Source organism: Bombina bombina, chromosome 10, assembly GCF_027579735.1.
Source record: "Bombina bombina isolate aBomBom1 chromosome 10, aBomBom1.pri, whole genome shotgun sequence".
NCBI classification, from domain to species: Eukaryota; Metazoa; Chordata; class Amphibia; order Anura; family Bombinatoridae; genus Bombina; species Bombina bombina.
Window position 1 is genome coordinate 205,767,218 of NC_069508.1, and position 16,951 is coordinate 205,784,168.

The 16,951-nt window shown below is 38.1% G+C and overlaps 1 protein-coding gene across 2 annotated transcripts in view; it reads right to left on the minus strand.

Annotated features, from left to right (window-relative positions):
* Positions 1-16,951, minus strand: part of KANK4 (KN motif and ankyrin repeat domains 4) — a 355,274-nt gene that overhangs the window by 224,762 nt on the left and 113,561 nt on the right. For both annotated transcript variants that reach the window (XM_053693649.1, XM_053693650.1), the window contains exon 2: positions 675-777. In XM_053693649.1, the coding sequence (XP_053549624.1) occupies positions 675-705 (31 nt within the window). In that variant the 5' untranslated portion in view covers positions 706-777. The remainder of the gene's footprint in view (positions 1-674; positions 778-16,951) is intronic.

Below are 16,951 nucleotides of genomic sequence, written 5' to 3' on the forward strand. Positions count from 1 at the left end.
ATGCTGCAAACTGCCTAATCCAGCCATTTGATATGCAGCATTTTGTAGGTTACAATGTTTGCTTTTTGGCCCCTATAGAGAGCATCAAATAAGCACTTTTTCTTTCTTTCTCTCTTTCATAAAAAAGCAAGGTGTTAAATGTCCCTTTAATATGGAATTGTTTTAGTGATGCACATTATGAAAAACTGTTTATATATAAAAATGCTCCCAAGTGCTCTGAACATGCCAGTAGCCACTGACTCTTTGTCCTCATCCAAAAAGCAGACCTCCCAACTGTCCCTATGTGAGAGGGACAGTCCATGATTCTGAACACTGTCCTGATGTCCCTCTGAAACAGTCATATGTCCCTATTTGCAGAATTTCCCACCCACAGAGCGCCTGGACACACCCACAAAATGACCAGACACACCACGATCCCTCCCACTAACCACCCATGATCCCACCCCTCCCAACACAGCCCCACCCACAAAATGGTGACGGCCCAGCATCAACTTCCTATATCCCTGATACCCCACCACAAGTATTGGGAGGTTTGATTTTTATTTCATTTCTAGCTGCATAAGAACAGAATCCATCATTCAGTGGAACTACTGCTCATAAGGCATCAGAACAATCTGTATCTAAATTATGTCAATTCAGCTCAGACAAGTTTTTACCTAGCAATATTCGCTCACCATTTGTCTTTCCCACGTTTGTTTTATCCATATTTGTTTTTTCTTTTGATAAACTTCAACAGAAAACTTCATTCAAAAATCCAGTAGGAAACAGATGGAGAACCTGGATCAAAGACAAAAAACAAATTACATTTTGCTATTTAACTCGTTTACAAATGTAAGTAAATGTAAAATATCTCACTTAACTGATGAGACAGCTGTTTAAATGGACATAATGCAATACTAAAATACTGACATTTGTTATATGGCTAAACAAGCATTTGTACAATAATAAAGCAATGTGATTCATCCGTGCAAAGCAGTATGTAGCCAGCATACACACGTAGCCTCCAATCACCATGTACTGTTCTGGTACCGCAGGGGATTGTTCCTTAACCATGTCTTTAAAGAGATATGAAACCCAAAATGTTTCTTTCATGGTTCACACAGAGCATGTGATTTTAAACAACTTTCCAATTTACTTCTATTATCTAATTTGCTTTATTCTCTTTGTACCCTTAGTTGAGAAGCATACCTAGGTAGGTGCAGGAGCAGACGTGCACGCTGCTGATTGGAGGCTGCACACAAATGCCTCTTTTCATTTGTTCACCACATTTATTCAGCTATCTCCCAGGAGTGCATAGCTGCTCCTTCAACAAAGGATACCAAGAGAATTAAGCAAATTTGATAATAGAAGTAAATGGAAAAGTTTTTTTTAAAATCACATTCTCTATTTGAACCATGAAAGAAAAATGAGGTTTGTGTCCCTTTAAACCCATTGTAGGGAATAAACAAATAGTTGAAGCATTTATGTAGTTATGAAATAATGCATGAGAGGATATTATTATTATTATTATATTATTGTAGGTTTACTGCTATTAATGTAAATTTCTTTCTGCATAATAAATGTGCTTAATAAGGAAGTGCTACATAATAAATGTGCTTAATAAGGAAGTGCTGCATAATTAAAACTGCAATGCACTTTTAAAGTTATTTTCACAGTAAAATGTACAATTTATTGTTCTGATTTGTCTAAAGGACACCAGAAAGCAATGTTGTCATCAGCCATATCATGTACTCATTATTTTCTTATGTTAAATGTCTGGCTCAGAAACCTGACAAATAATACAAGAAATTCCACCTGTAAATGTATAGGGCAAAAATTTCTAAGGTTTGACCTCATGGAGTGAAATCACTGACCCTCACATGTGCAGACCTCACTCAGTACTTAAAGGAATATGATATGAAACCCATTTTTTTTCTTTCACGATTCAGATAGAGGAGGACATTTTAAGCACGTTTCTAATTTTCTCCTATTATCAATATTTCTTCTTTCTCTTTGTATACTTTGTTGAAGGAGCAGCAATTCACTACTGGTTTCTAGCTGAACACATAAGTGAGCCAATGACAATCAGTAATATATGTACTATGTAGCCACAAATCAGCAGCTAGAACCTAGGTTCTTTGCTGCTCTTGAGCTTTCCTAGATAAACCTTTCAGCAAATAATAACAAGAGAAGGAAGCAAATTAAATAATAGAAGTAAATTGGAAAGTTTGTTTAAAATTGTATTCTCTATCTGAATTGCTAAAGACAAATTTTGGGTTTCATGTCCCTTTAAACAGCCCCAGCGGCTGGTGATCTACCTCACATAAGGGCTAATGATCTGAAGCTGATTGATAAGAAGTATCAAGAGTAGTTCAAGGTCCCTCAACAAACAACGTTTATCTTGTGCAGGGTTCTCGATGTAAAAGAGAGGCACATATACAATATAAGGTCTATATTTATCTTGTGCAGGGTTCTGTATGTAAAGGAGAGGCACATATACAATATAAGGTCTATATTTATCTTGTGCAGGGTTCTGGATGTAAAGGAGAGGCGCATATACAATATAAGGTCTATATTTATCTTGTGCAGGGTTCTGGATGTAAAGGAGAGGCGCATATACAATATACGGTCTATATTTATCTTGTGCAGGGTTCTGTATGTAAAGGAGAGGCACATATACAATATAAGGTCTATATTTATCTTGTGCAGGGTTCTGTATGTAAAGGAGAGGCACATATACAATATAAGGTCTATATTTATCTTGTGCAGGGTTCTGTATGTAAAGGAGAGGCACATATACAATATAAGGTCTATATTTATCTTGTGCAGGGTTCTGTATGTAAAGGAGAGGCACATATACAATATAAGGTCTATATTTATCTTGTGCAGGGTTCTGTATGTAAAGGAGAGGCACATATGCAATATAAGGTCTATATTTATCTTGTACAGGGTTCTGTATGTAAATGAGGGGCACATATACAATATAAGGTCTATATGTATCTTGTGCAGGGTTCTGTATGTAAAGGAGAGGCACATATACAATATAAGGTCTATATTTATCTTGTGCAGGGTTCTGGGTGTAAAGGAGAGGCACATATACAATATAAGGTCTATATTTATCTTGTGCAGGGTTCTGGATGTAAAGTAGAGGCACATATACAATATAAGGTCTATATTTATCTTCATGCAAGCGAATTTTTGATTATGGGGTAGCATACAAAATTGATAACTTTTTCCCCCCAAAGCACATACAAATCAAATTGCAAAACAAAGTTTACGTCCACACTCTGGAGTTTCCAAAATAAAACATCTGTTTGTTCCAGGTTGTTAAAAAATCACAAAACCAGGAAGAATATCCTTACGCGTTTTGTGCCTCACGGCACTTAATCATAGGATACGTTCATCGACTATGCCTCATTTTAATGGCCAGGGGGCAATCAACACATCACGTGTCATACCAGAGTCAAAACATTACATGCTCTACTTCGTTACAGAACATAATTTTAAGACTATCGACCCTGCACTATTGTGTGCTAAACCCCTGCAAAGGGGTTAAACAAACAGGAGAAGTTCTGCTTGGGACCTACAGTGCATGGTGGTCCAGAGCGAATCCGTTGCTGATCCAATCAGCAAGGCTATTTCTACATCTGAAGCATGCGTCTAGCTCTGCAATTAACCCTTCTGTAACCTATTAAAGCAAACATAAATCCATATTTAAATAAAGAATTACTTCCGCAAGATACACATAATTGGAAATTATGGTATCTCATAAAGCTATAGCATCAGAAATAAAAGGCATTATACCTATGAATAAAATGTAAGTTTATGTACTTGATTATTATCATAGACATTATAATGCATAAGATAACAGGAAGAGAGAGAATTGACAATAAAAAAAAACAAGATGGTAACCAAAAAATAAATCCAAAAAATAAATCCACATCACCAGTTTGAACTACAACTGTAAGACTATGAGGCCCATTTATCAAGCTCCATTGAATGGAGCTTGAAGGTCCGTGTTTATGGCGAGCCTGCAGGCTCGCCAGAAACAGCAGTTATGAAGCAGCGGTCTAAAGACTGCTGCTCCATAACCTGTCCGCCTGCTCTAAGGAAATGTCCGAATTGGGCCCAAATTGTCAATATTTTGTGTGGCCACCATTATTTTCCAGCACTGCCTTAACCCTCTTGGGCATTGAGTTCACCAGAGCTTTACAAGTTTCCACTGGAGTCATCTTCCACTCCTCCATGATGACATCACGGAACTGGTGGATGTTAGAGACCTTGCGCTCCCCCACCTTCCATTTGAGGATGCCCACAGGTGCTCAATAGGGTTTAGGTCTGGAGACATGCTTTGCTAGTCCTTCAGCTTTACCCTCAGCTTCTTTAGCAAGGCAGTGGTCGTCTTGGAGGTGTGTTTGGGGTCGTTATCATGTTGGAATACTGGCCTGTGGCCCAGTCTCCAAAGGGAGGGGATCACGCTCTGCATCAGTATGTCACAGTACATGTTGGCATTCATGGTTCTCTCAATGAACTGTAGCTCCCCAGTGCCGGCAGCACTCATGCAGGCCCAGAGCATGACACTCCCACCACCATGCTTGACTGTAGGCAAGACACACTTGTCTTTGTACTCCTCACCTAGTTGCCACCACACACGCTTGACACCAATTGAACCAAATAAGTTTATCTTGGTCTCATCGGACCACAGGACATGGTTCTAGTAATCCATGTCCTTAGTTTGCTTGTCTTCAGCAAACTGTTTGCAGGCTTTCTTGTGCATCATCTTTAGAAGAGGCTTCCTTCTGGGCCAACAGCCATGCAGACCAATTTGATGAAGTGTGCGGAGTATGGTCTGAGCACTGACAGACTGACCCCCCCACCCCTTCAACCTATGCAGCAATGCTGGCAGCACTCATACGTCCATTTCCCAAAGATAACCTCTGGATATGACGCTGAGCACGTGCACTCAACTTCTTTGGTCGACCATAGCCAGGCCTGTTCTGAGTAGAACCCATCCTGTGAAACCGCTGTATGGTCTTGCCCACCGTGCTACAGCTCAGTTTCAGGGTCTTGGTAATCTTCTTATAGCCTAGGCCATCTTTATGTAGAGCAACAATTCTTTTTTAAGATCCTCAGAGATTTCTTTGCCATAAGGTGCCATGTTGAACTTCCAGTGACCAGTATGAGAGAGTTTGAGAGCGATAACACCAAATTTAACACACCTGCTCCCCATTCACACCTGAGACCTTGTAACACTAACGAGTCACATGACACCGTGGAGGGAAAATGGCTAATTGGGCCCAATTTGGACATTTCCACTTAGGGGTGTACTCACTTTTTGTTGCCAATGGTTTAGACATTAATGGCTGTGTGTTGAGTTATTATGAGTATGGTTTGTGTGTAGCTGTACAAACATGCACATCAAGCTGTCTGCACCTACACTGTCTCGTTCTTTGTCAAAGCTGGGCCTGCTTAGCTGAGCACCTGCAACATTTCACCCATCAACCGAAGAGATGAGTATGTCAGCTGACGGCTTAATTCTGAAAAACTCCTCCTGATTTTAAGGCGACTTTTAACACAATTCATCAGGTTCGCTTGATTTTGAATAAGGCTTTAGTTTTGTAATGGGATCAGGACCGGCCAAGAACAAAAGATTACATACTTATTAGTTGTTACCAGAATCTATCAACTGACTAGAACATTGCTAAATTGTTATTGATCAGTGTAAATTTGAACTTTCAATGCCTTTCCTGTCTAAGGGCTAGATTACAAGTGGTGTGCTATTTAACCCTTTCTCTCAAGTGTTAATTTCGCTAGACAGAAGCTTTTTGAGCATGTTGTGTATCGTGCGTATTACAAGTTGAAAGTAAAAGTTTGCTGTTGAGCGAAACCTGACGCCGCTAACCAAATATCACAACCGCGTTAATGTATTCTTCCCATAGAAGTCAATGGACAGCGCAAAAGAAAAATCTAACACCTATCGCTCTTCACATGAGTTATTCATATTTCTCATTCCAATGTTCTTCACGTACAAAAGAATTTATTTTTATTGTAAATATATATTTCTATATATTTGTGTAAATACCTATAATGCATATATTCCTATAGATATATAGGTATAGATATCTATTTTACATTAACATTATCAGATATATATATAGAAATATATATTTAATTTTTTAATAAAATAATAAAAATTTAATAATAAAAATTACATTATTTTGTTATGTGAAGAACATAGGAATGTAAAATATGCGTAAAGCACATCGGAGTTCGCGATTAAGGTGCCGGGCTAGCACACTTGAAGAATTGGTAACTTCAATGCGCATTATTGAAATATTAAACAATTATTAATAACAAGTGTTACACATTATTTTACATACTGTTAAAATAAATATATATTTAATATATATTCTATGGTTTATTTAGAATTTTTTACATTATGTATAATAATTATTAATATTTTTTAATATTTATTTAATATTTCAATAATGCGCATTGAAATGAGCAATTCTTCATGTGCGCTAACCCTAAGTTTAGACATGTATATATGCATATATATGTTAAAGCCCTTTTTTGTCAAACACCTTATACCATAAATCTTTGAGCCCTTATAACTTTTTTAATATATATTTTTTTAAATATTTTTATCAGATATTGTTTATATGACTATAATTGTACTTTTAAGTGTATTTATCTTGTGTTTAGTGCAACTTTTTTTCTTCCCCTACCATTTAAACGTATTTTACATTCTTCACAAAGAAAATAATATATTTCTTACTATTAAATATATATTACTATATATATATCTGATAATGTTATTGTAAAATATATATCTATACCTATATATCTTTAGGAATACATATATAAATATGTGTTTACAATAAACATTGCAATGTGAAATAAGTACAGTAAATATACAGTAAAACACTAATACATATTTACACACATCTATATATATATATGTTTGTGTTTTAAAGCCCTTTGCAGCCATTTTTTCTCTAACATATATCTTTGAGCTCTTATTACTTTTTAAATATATTTTTATCACATGGGGGCCGATTTATCAAACTCCGTATAGAGCTTGATTCCCCTGTTTCCGCGTGAGCTTTCAGGCTTGCCGGAAACAGAAGTTATGAAACAGCGGTCTAAAGTTCTAAAATTCTGATTGGCTGATCGGAACAGCCAATAGAATGCGAGCTCAATCTGATTGGCTGATCGGATCAGCCAATCGGATTGAACTTGATTCTGATTGGCTGATTCCATCAGCCAATCAAAATTTTCCTACCTTAATTCCGATTGGCTGATAGAATCCTATCAGCCAATCGGAATTCGAGGGACGCCATCTTGGATGACGTCCCTTAAAGGAACCGTCATTCGTCGGGAAGTCGTCGGTGAAGATGGATGTTCCACGTCGGCGGGATGAACATGGATCCGGAAGAAAGAAGATTGAAGATGCCGTTGATAGAAGACTTCAGTCGGATCATGGACCTCTTCAGCTCCCGCTTGGATGAAGACTTCAGCCGGATCATGGACATCTTCAGCCCCCCGCTTGGGCTTGGATCAAGACATCGGAGCCAGGACGGATCAGTGTGATACCCGGCGAGGTGAAGATAAGGTAGGAAGATCTTCAGGGGCTTAGTGTTAGGTTTATTTAAGGGGGGTTTGGGTTAGATTAGGGGTATGTGGGTGGTGGGTTGTAATGTTGGGGGGGGTTATTGTATGTGTTTTTTTTACAGGCAAAAGAGCTGAATTATTTGGGGCATGCCCCGCAAAGGGCCCTGTTCAGGGCTGGTAAGGTAAAAGAGCTTTGAACTTTTTTAATTTAGAATAGGGTAGGGCATTTTTTTATTTTGGGGGGCTTTGTTATTTTATTAGGGGGCTTAGAGTAGGTGTAATTAGTTTAAAATTGTTGTAATATTTTTCTAATGTTTGTAAATATTTTTTTATTTTTTGTAACTTAGTTCTTTTTTATTTTTTGTACTTTAATTAGTTTATTTCATTGTATTTATTTGTAGATATTGTATTTAATTAATTTATTGATAGTGTAGTGTTAGGTTTAATTGTAACTTAGGTTAGGATTTATTTTACAGGTAATTTTGTAATTATTTTAACTAGGTAACAATTAAATAGTTATTAACTATTTAATAGCTATTGTACCTGGTTAATATAATTACAAAGTTGCCTGTAAAATAAATATAAATCCTAAAATAGCTACAATATAATTATAATTTATATTGTAGCTATATTAGGGTTTATTTTACAGGTAAGTATTTAGCTTTAAATAGGAATAAGTTATTTAATAAGAGTTAATTTATTTCGTTAGATTTAAATTATATTTAACTTAGGGGGGTGTTAGGGTTAGACTTAGCTTTAGGGGTTAATACATTTATTATAGTAGCGGTGAGATCCGGTCGGCAGATTAGGGGTTAATAATTGTAGGTAGGTGAAGGTGACGTTTGGGGCGGCAGATTAGGGGCTAATAAATATAATATAGGGGTCGGCGGTGTTAGGGGCAGCAGATTAGGGGTACATAGGGATAACGTAGCTGGCGGCGGTGTACGGAGCGGCAGATTAGGGGTTAAAAAATTTTAATAGAATGGCGGCGATGTGGGGGGACCTCGGTTTAGGGGTGTATAGGTAGTTTATGGGTGTTAGTGTACTTTAGAGCACAGTAGTTAAGAGCTTTATAAACCGGCGTTAGCCCAGAAAGCTCTTAACTACTGACTTTTTTCTGCGGCTGGAGTTTTGTCGTTAGATTTCTAACGCTCACTTCAGCCACGACTCTAAATACCGGCGTTAGAAAGATCCCATTGAAAAGATAGGATACGCAAATGGCGTAGGGGGATCTGCGGTATGGAAAAGTCGCGGCTGCAAAGTGAGCGTTAGACCCTTTCCTGACTGACTCCAAATACCAGCGGGCGGTAAAAACCAGCGTTAGGAGCCTCTAACGCTGGTTTTGACGGCTACCACCCAACTCTAAATCTAGGCCTTTATGTTCTAATACAGACTTCTTAAGCAGTACTATTTCGCTTTAAAATTTAAAACTTGAAGATTCCATATATATTCAGTATCAACTTAAAGCTAACAAGCTAAAAAACTAAAAGCTAAAGAACGAAAACAGGTCTAAAACAATGGTAGAAAGTGATATTTAGCTTATCCTCAGTGAAACATTCATAAAAAATTCGATATTGGGGGGCGTGTCTGAACAGTGATTGGGACCGGTCACACTTTTTTGAGCTCCAGCGGAAACTCTCTCAATCCGCAGATTTTCTGAGTAATTACACAGCTAACATTTCAAAATTATACTCAGCATCGACCTACTTTGTGGTTGAGCATTGACCAACTTAAGCCAAGCTGTATTATTGAAGCTGAAGCGCGAAAACAGACAACAGAGGCCTGGTGCGGCGGCACCTAAAGGGAAGCTCTACCCCCCTCGGATTGCCGAGGTATTTGGCTGTAGCCTTGCACATCTGTATACCGACCTGAATAATCATACATTTAAACATTCAAATTTGATAGATCTTCAAAACAGATCACAGTTGAAAGCCATATGTAAAGAAACGGTATAAACTTATACGCCACGTTGCAATTAAAATGGCCGACACAGGGGAAGCGGACTCTCACAATGTTTTTAATAACAAGCATTGGCGCAGATTTGAGGAGCTCTGCCTAGGTCTTATCGAGAGAGCCCCAGCAGACTCATGGCTCACACAAGATACCATGACGGTAGCAGATGGAGCACTGAGCGTACAAGTAAAGCTTCAGCCGCAGAAAGTCAACGATCAAACCTACGTTCCCCCACTGAAATGTCTACAAAATATTTCAGTTGCCGAGAGGAGTAACCTGCAGGTAGCAACACCTAGGGGGAACACCTGACAACAAAGATTAAACCAATCCTGCATGATACAACGAGGATTCCCCAACAAATTGTGACATGCTGTTTGCTGGCTGCGGCCCCATGGGACTTCGGGGGGTCCCCTGGTACTCAGAGGCTGAAAAATATACATTACCCGATTGTACAGATGCGCTAGATCATCACAATATAAATAATCACTCACTGGGGACTTCTCTCTTTATGAACAAATACTTTCTGCCATCAGATGACCACAAGGGGTATGAACCCATATGCCTGACGAAGCTCTCTTTACTCTGGTCTCCTTTCATCTCTCGAGACCATCAGGACTCCACCAAGATTTGCCCCTATAAACAAAACAAGTCGTGGGGCTAGAGTGACAAAGACATTTAAATTGCCCACCATATTTGTCAGCTGACTGATATGTACGGTATTGTGTCTAAACACTGTTGTTATATTTCTCTCATATGACACTGCTGTTGATTATGTGTTTGTTATGATATTGAACTGTTTTAACTTATAGCCTTCATTCAGTTTATACCTATAGCTTATGAGCCTGGGGTCCAATAAATTAAAAGGTAAAAATTAAATTCACTTACTGGACAAGTATTGATATGCACTCTTAAGTAATACCACTGAAGGCACTATCTTAAAGGTAACAACTTCACACGTAGCTTAGTGTGCCTCACCTTCTATGAATTTATGTTGACTCGTTGTATACGGCACAGCCTTTGGGTTAATGGCTGAGAGCAGGCGCAAACTTATTTATGATAACCTGGTTCTTGGACCTAGCGGCTTGCGGCCGGAGTCGCGGTACAGGGGATCGGCTTGATATAATAACTTTTGGTCTTTGTCATGTACCTAGGGGTGCCTAGTGTAACATATATGTAATTTATAAATACTATATAATATTGGGCACCCTCACAGTTAACGTCATCTTTAATAGGGCCTGCGGGACATACCACAGGGCAAAGGGCCAATAGTCTGTCTCCCTTACCCCAGAAACTATTTCATACACACCAACCAATATAGCAACACTTAATATAACACTCCAGGATAGTAGAGATGATGTCAGTTAGATAACCTGTTTCTAACACCCACACAGAAAGTAGACAATTAAATACGTGCATACTCTATGGGAGCTTGGAAATAAATAATGTGTTGCAGATGTGTCTGGCTACAGCCCTAGCATTGTTAACTTTCATTTGTTCACACCACTTATATTCATATCGATGCCTCCTTTTCTTTGTTCACTTATATTCTTGTTTTATGTTAATTACTGTTTACATGCTATATCCACATAAATGGTCCATGAGTGGCCTATACTGTCTATATGGAAGGAAAGAAAAAAGAGGACTTTATTTTAAAGGGTACGCAATAGAACTACTTTTTTTGCTGCAATGTAAAGTTTGTACCTACAATGTTTGTATGATCTTTTTTGTTCTCAATAAAAATTGAAAAATAAAATTGAAAAAAAAAAAAAAAAAATCCATATTGGAGGTAATTAGTAAAAGTTCCTTTTTAAAAGTTCATCTTAAGAGTTCATATAAGTAAGGACATCTATATGTGTGTATTATACTGTATATGCGATGATGCGGCTGCAGCCTTTGGTATAGGAATGGCAGTTTGGCTACTGAAATCCTGTGTTAAACTGCAGTAAAATAAGCAAGTGTAACAATCGGACCTGGGTGAGCGTGGGCAGTGAGGAGCAGTGTGAGCTCCCGGGGTATGGATCTATACAGAACACCGGCACTCAGAGGAACACAGCGGGAGTGCAGATATTCCACAGAAGAGCCGTAGAACAAGAGCAGCAAACATCCGGGTCAATTACTCCCATAGGAAGTCAGAAAAAAGAGAAACCCGAAAGACGGATACGCTGCAAAAACGCTCCAGGACCGGCGTCTGCACAAGTGGAAGACCAGTATTACCTACTTATCTATTACCTTGGGCAGCCAAATGCCCTACAAGATAACTAACAGACTAAAGAGCAAAAAGAGTGCAGAAGTCCTCTACCCGCAAAAGAAATAATCTAGAGGTCCCTCTGAAATGGATACGAGAAAAAAGCACCAAGACTTAGTGTGGATCTGTAGCCCGCAGAAGTTGCTAAAACTGACCGACTAAGAAGGAGAGTGTGTTTCCAAAATAATTCTGCAATAGTCCTCAAAACCACATCTAGGAGTTTCTGAACGTTCCAGCGTTTCACCAAGTGAAAATAAGGTCCGATTGTTACACTTGCTTATTTTACTGCAGTTTAACACAGGATTTCAGTAGCCAAACTGCCATTCCTATACCAAAGGCTACAGCCGCATCATCGCATATATAATACACACATATAGATGTCCTGATTTATATGAACTCTTAAGATAAACCAATCGTGTGCAAGGGGGTGTGAATATGATCGTCATATACAGCGTAGGGAAAAACTAGTTCTCAATAAATAAGTGAAAAAAGCACATGTTCTTTTTTCACTTTTTTATTGAGAATGGGTTTTTCCTTACGCTGTATATGACGATCATATTCACACCCCGTTGCACACGATTGGTTTATCCAAGAGATGATGTCTTCGTCAAACGGCACCCCCCCCCTCTAAATTTCTAATCTTACAACAATAGTGTCCTTCATTTATATTTATAGATATAAACAAGCCATATGTAATATTATAACTAATACGATCATGATTCTGTTGTCCTGTGGAACTTATAGACTCCTTGATTAGATCCTCATTATATGTTATACGAAGCGATGTCAGTTTGACAGATAATATTTTTAACAGCTGTGTAACTTGTGGGTGTGAGAATTTCCTAGATGCTAATTGGATATTACTTGTTATAAGTGTAGCAGCTTTGTAAATGTTTGTATAGCCTGATGAAACCGTGCTGTGACATGGAGAAACGCGTTGCTGAATTAAGTTTTTAATAAACTTAAGTTTTTTCAAAAGGCTGCTGCACTTTATTATCTCTGGACTATTCGCTCCCGTGGCCGCCACTTTCCATCCATTGTGCCCTGGAGAGCACCAGCTACTTGTCTTGCCTACAATTGGTGAACACTGTGGAAACTATATTGCACTCTGGATCCCCCTTGGTGGGACAAGGATACTACCAGTTCCAGGTGCCTGGGAGTCTCCTGGGCGACTCTTTGGAACCGGCTTGCCTTTACTGTACATTGGTGCTCTTCACCACGTGAGTAGGATATTTGTACACTTATACTTCCTTCTCCCCGTCTGTTTTGATCTGCACTATGTGGCGCCCTCTGTCTCTTTTGTGTTTTAGATGTTTTGATCTTGTGTAGGGGGAACGACACACCAGAGGAGCTGCCTTGGAAGTGTTCCTGGATTATGTTACCCTCCACACTCTTGATTCTGGATAAGCTCCACATGTTATTTACCCGGACATACTTTATTAATAACTTTTAACCTATTTCTAATTTAATTAAATCTTTGTTTATGTGGAAATTTATTTAATTTAATTTATTTCAGTTTATATTTTAATGACATCCTTATATGTAGGGTTTATAGTTTATCACTTATTTCTCAATTGTTCACTGTATCATTTATGCATTATTTTGTTTACATATTTATATTGATTTTACTTTTAATTATTTATACTGTTGATATTTACTGTTCAATTTTTGGCGCCTCTTATTGATACCAGCCTGACCTCCCTTGTCGGCTGTGTATGTGATTATCTCAACTCTTAAGATGAACTTTTAAAAAGGAACTTTTACTAATTACCTCCAATATGGATTTTTTTATGAATGTTTAACTGAGGATAAGCTAAATATCACTTTCTACATTGTTTTAGGCCTGTTTTCGTTCTTTAGCTTTTAGTTTTTTAGCTTGTTAACTTTAAAGGGACAGTCTAGTCCAAAATAAACTTGCATGATTCAGATAGAGAAAGTAATTTTAAACAATTTTCCAATTTACTACTGTATTATCACCAATTTTGCTTTGTTCTCTTGGTATTCTTAGTTGAAAGCTAAACCTAGTTGGTTCATATGCTAATTTCTAAGCCCTTGAAGGCCGCCTCTTCTCTCAGGGCATTTTGACAGTTTTTCACCACTAGAGGGTATTAGTTCATGTGTTTAATATAGATAACATTGAGCTCATTCACGTGAATTTACAGAGGAATGAGCACTGATTGGCTAAAATGCAAGTCTGTCAAAAGAACTGAAATAAGGGGGCAGTCTGCAGAGGCTTAGATACAAGGTAATCACAGAGGTACAAAGTATATTACTATAACAGTGTTTGTAATGCAAAACTGGGGGATGGGTAAAAAAGGGATTATCTATCTTTTTAAACAATACAAATTCTGGTGTAGACTGTCCCTTTAAGTCGATGCTAGATATATATGGAATCTTCTTTATACACTATTAGTCTATTAATATATACATTTGAATGCATAAACCAGTTAATTCAAACCATTTATATTATTAATAAGTTTATCTCCTATTTTTATAAATACATATTGTGTAACACATTACGGTTTCTCGTTCTCTAAGAGGTATTAGCTCAGTTGAGCGCTCTTTTCCTTTAAATCTTTTTCCCCAGGAAAACTTTAATGTCAGTCATATGTTTCTATATAATTTTACCTTCTTCTCTATAGCAAGTGTAATGACTTTTCTTTTTGACATATTTCATTTGACATATGACATATGATAATGTATGTACTACATTTTGTAAATTGAATTTATTTTGTACTGGTTCAGATGTGGCCGAAAGTATTGGTACCCTTGCATTTTAAAGTATAGATACTCTTGTATTTTAAGAGAGAAATACAAAAAAGCCCAAGTTAATTTTGCTGTCAAGCCACAGTCCTTCTGGAAGAATGTCCTTTGGACAGATTAAATAAAAGTAGAGCTTTTTGGCAAATCACAACTCCATGTTTACAGAAGGAAAAAAGAAGCTTTTAAAGCAAAGAACACCATCCCTACCGTGAAACACGGAGGTGGCTCAGTGATATTTTGGAGTTGCTTCCTGCCTCTTGCACTGGGTTCCTAGAAACTGTTCAGCACACAATGAAACCAGAAGACTATCAAGGCATTCTGGAGCAAAATGTACTGCCAAGGGGTAAATTTACCAAGCAGCGGATGCTGCTTCCTCCGACTATCGTTTCAGCTCCACCTGAAACGGAAGTTAAGAAGCAGCGGTTGTAAGACCGCTGCTCCTTAACTTCTCTGCCACCTTTAAGGTGGTGGACTGAAATCTTCCTGATCCGATCGGGATGATTGACACCCCTTGCTAGCAGCAGATTACCCGCCGGTGAGCAGGAGGCAGCATTGCACAAACATTTTACCAGAAATGTTTGTGCAGTGATAAATGCAGACAGCGTATGCTGTCGGCATTTAGCGAGTTTGAGCAGACATGATTCACTACAGCAAAACATGTCCGCTCGACCTATGGTAAATCTACTCCATAGTGTCAGAAAGCTGTGCCTCAGTTGCATTCATGGGTCCTCCAGAAGGATAATGACCCGAAACAAACCTCAAGAATCCCCCAAGAATGGATGAGAAAAAAACTTTTGGCCTTCTGTGAGTCTAGATCTGAATCCCATCGAACATCTTTTGAAAGAGCTTGCAGTTGGCAAAAGGCACCCATCAAACCTGAGAGAAAAGGAGCAATTCACTCAAGAAGAGTGGGCCAAAATCATAGTCAAAAAGTGTAGAAATCTTATTCAGAGCTACAGAAAGCGCTTGATTGCAGTTATAGGCCCATATTTATCAAGCTCCATACGGAGCTTGTGGGCCCGTGTTTCTGGCGAGTCTGAAGACTCGCCAGAAACACAAGTTATGAAGCAGCGGTCTAAAGACCGCTGCTCCATAACCCTGTCCACCTGCTCTTAGCAGGCGGACAGGAATCGCCGGAAATCAACCCGATCGAGTATGATCGGGTTGATTGACACCTCCCTGCTGGTGGCCGATTTGGCCGCGAGTCAGCAGGGGGCGTCGTTGCACCAGCAGCTGTTGTGAGCTGCTGGTGCAATGTTAAATGCGGAGAGCTTATTATTCTCCGCATTTAGCGAGGTCTTGCGGACCTGATCCGCACTGTCAGATCAGGTCCGCAAGACCTTTGATAAATAGAGGCCATAGTCTCCAAAGGCCGTGGTTCCAAATATTAGGTTAAATATCAATATTTTTGTCCATGGCATTCTCATTTGTTTTACTGTTTAAATTGATATGTGAAGTCATAAATCAAAAGTTCTATTACATTTGAAATAAAAGAATGGTGGATACCAAATACTTTTGTCAATTTTTACTTGAGTTCAGAGAATATTGTGCGTTTTCCTAAAAAAGTTTAAGAGTACCAATATTTTCGGCCACATCTGTGTATAGTTTGCTTCAGAATAAAAAAATAATTTACAAAAAATAAAAATAAATTCCAGTTTACAACTGATATCAAATTTACTTCTTTTTGATGCAGGGTCTTCAGAGGGTGGACAATAAATCTTCCAACTGCTCCCTCAGTTGTATTTATTAGTGTCCCTGTCACCTTGTAAAACTATTATTGGTTAAATGATAGCTCTGTTACTCCAACCTATAAAGTGCCACAAGGTGAATTATTTCCACATAATTTAAATTAATAGCCCTAAATTATAATCCCTCAGTCTCATACATGGCTTTATTGTTGTTTATTCTGACAGAACCACAACTATTGACCTGAGAGTTATGACTGACAAAGTGGTGGCAACAGAGAAGCGTTTAGAAAATATTGGATGGGATTGCTTATCTCTTGAGATATAGGACCAATTGATAATGTGCTGCACGCTGCCTTGCAAAAACAATAACACACAATCAGGTATTACAAGTTGTTGGTTGAAAGGTTTAACAAAACCATGTTTAATGTATCTAATACTTATGCACATGCTATACTTTTAATGTATAACAGTAGCAGAACTCTTATTACGCTTGTATTACAATTTGTGGGTTAATAGTTGCATTTGCGCACAATTCGAAACACTTAATTCACTTTTTATGCTTTTTAAAAACAGGGATTTACAATTATCAGTTGCTTTTGTTTATTCAAAAACATTAAAGGTGTAGGTCAAGGAACTTAACCAAAAACTCCACTACTTGAGCGGAATTCTTGCACTTGAGCATTATTCAACATAAATTTTAATGCAGAAA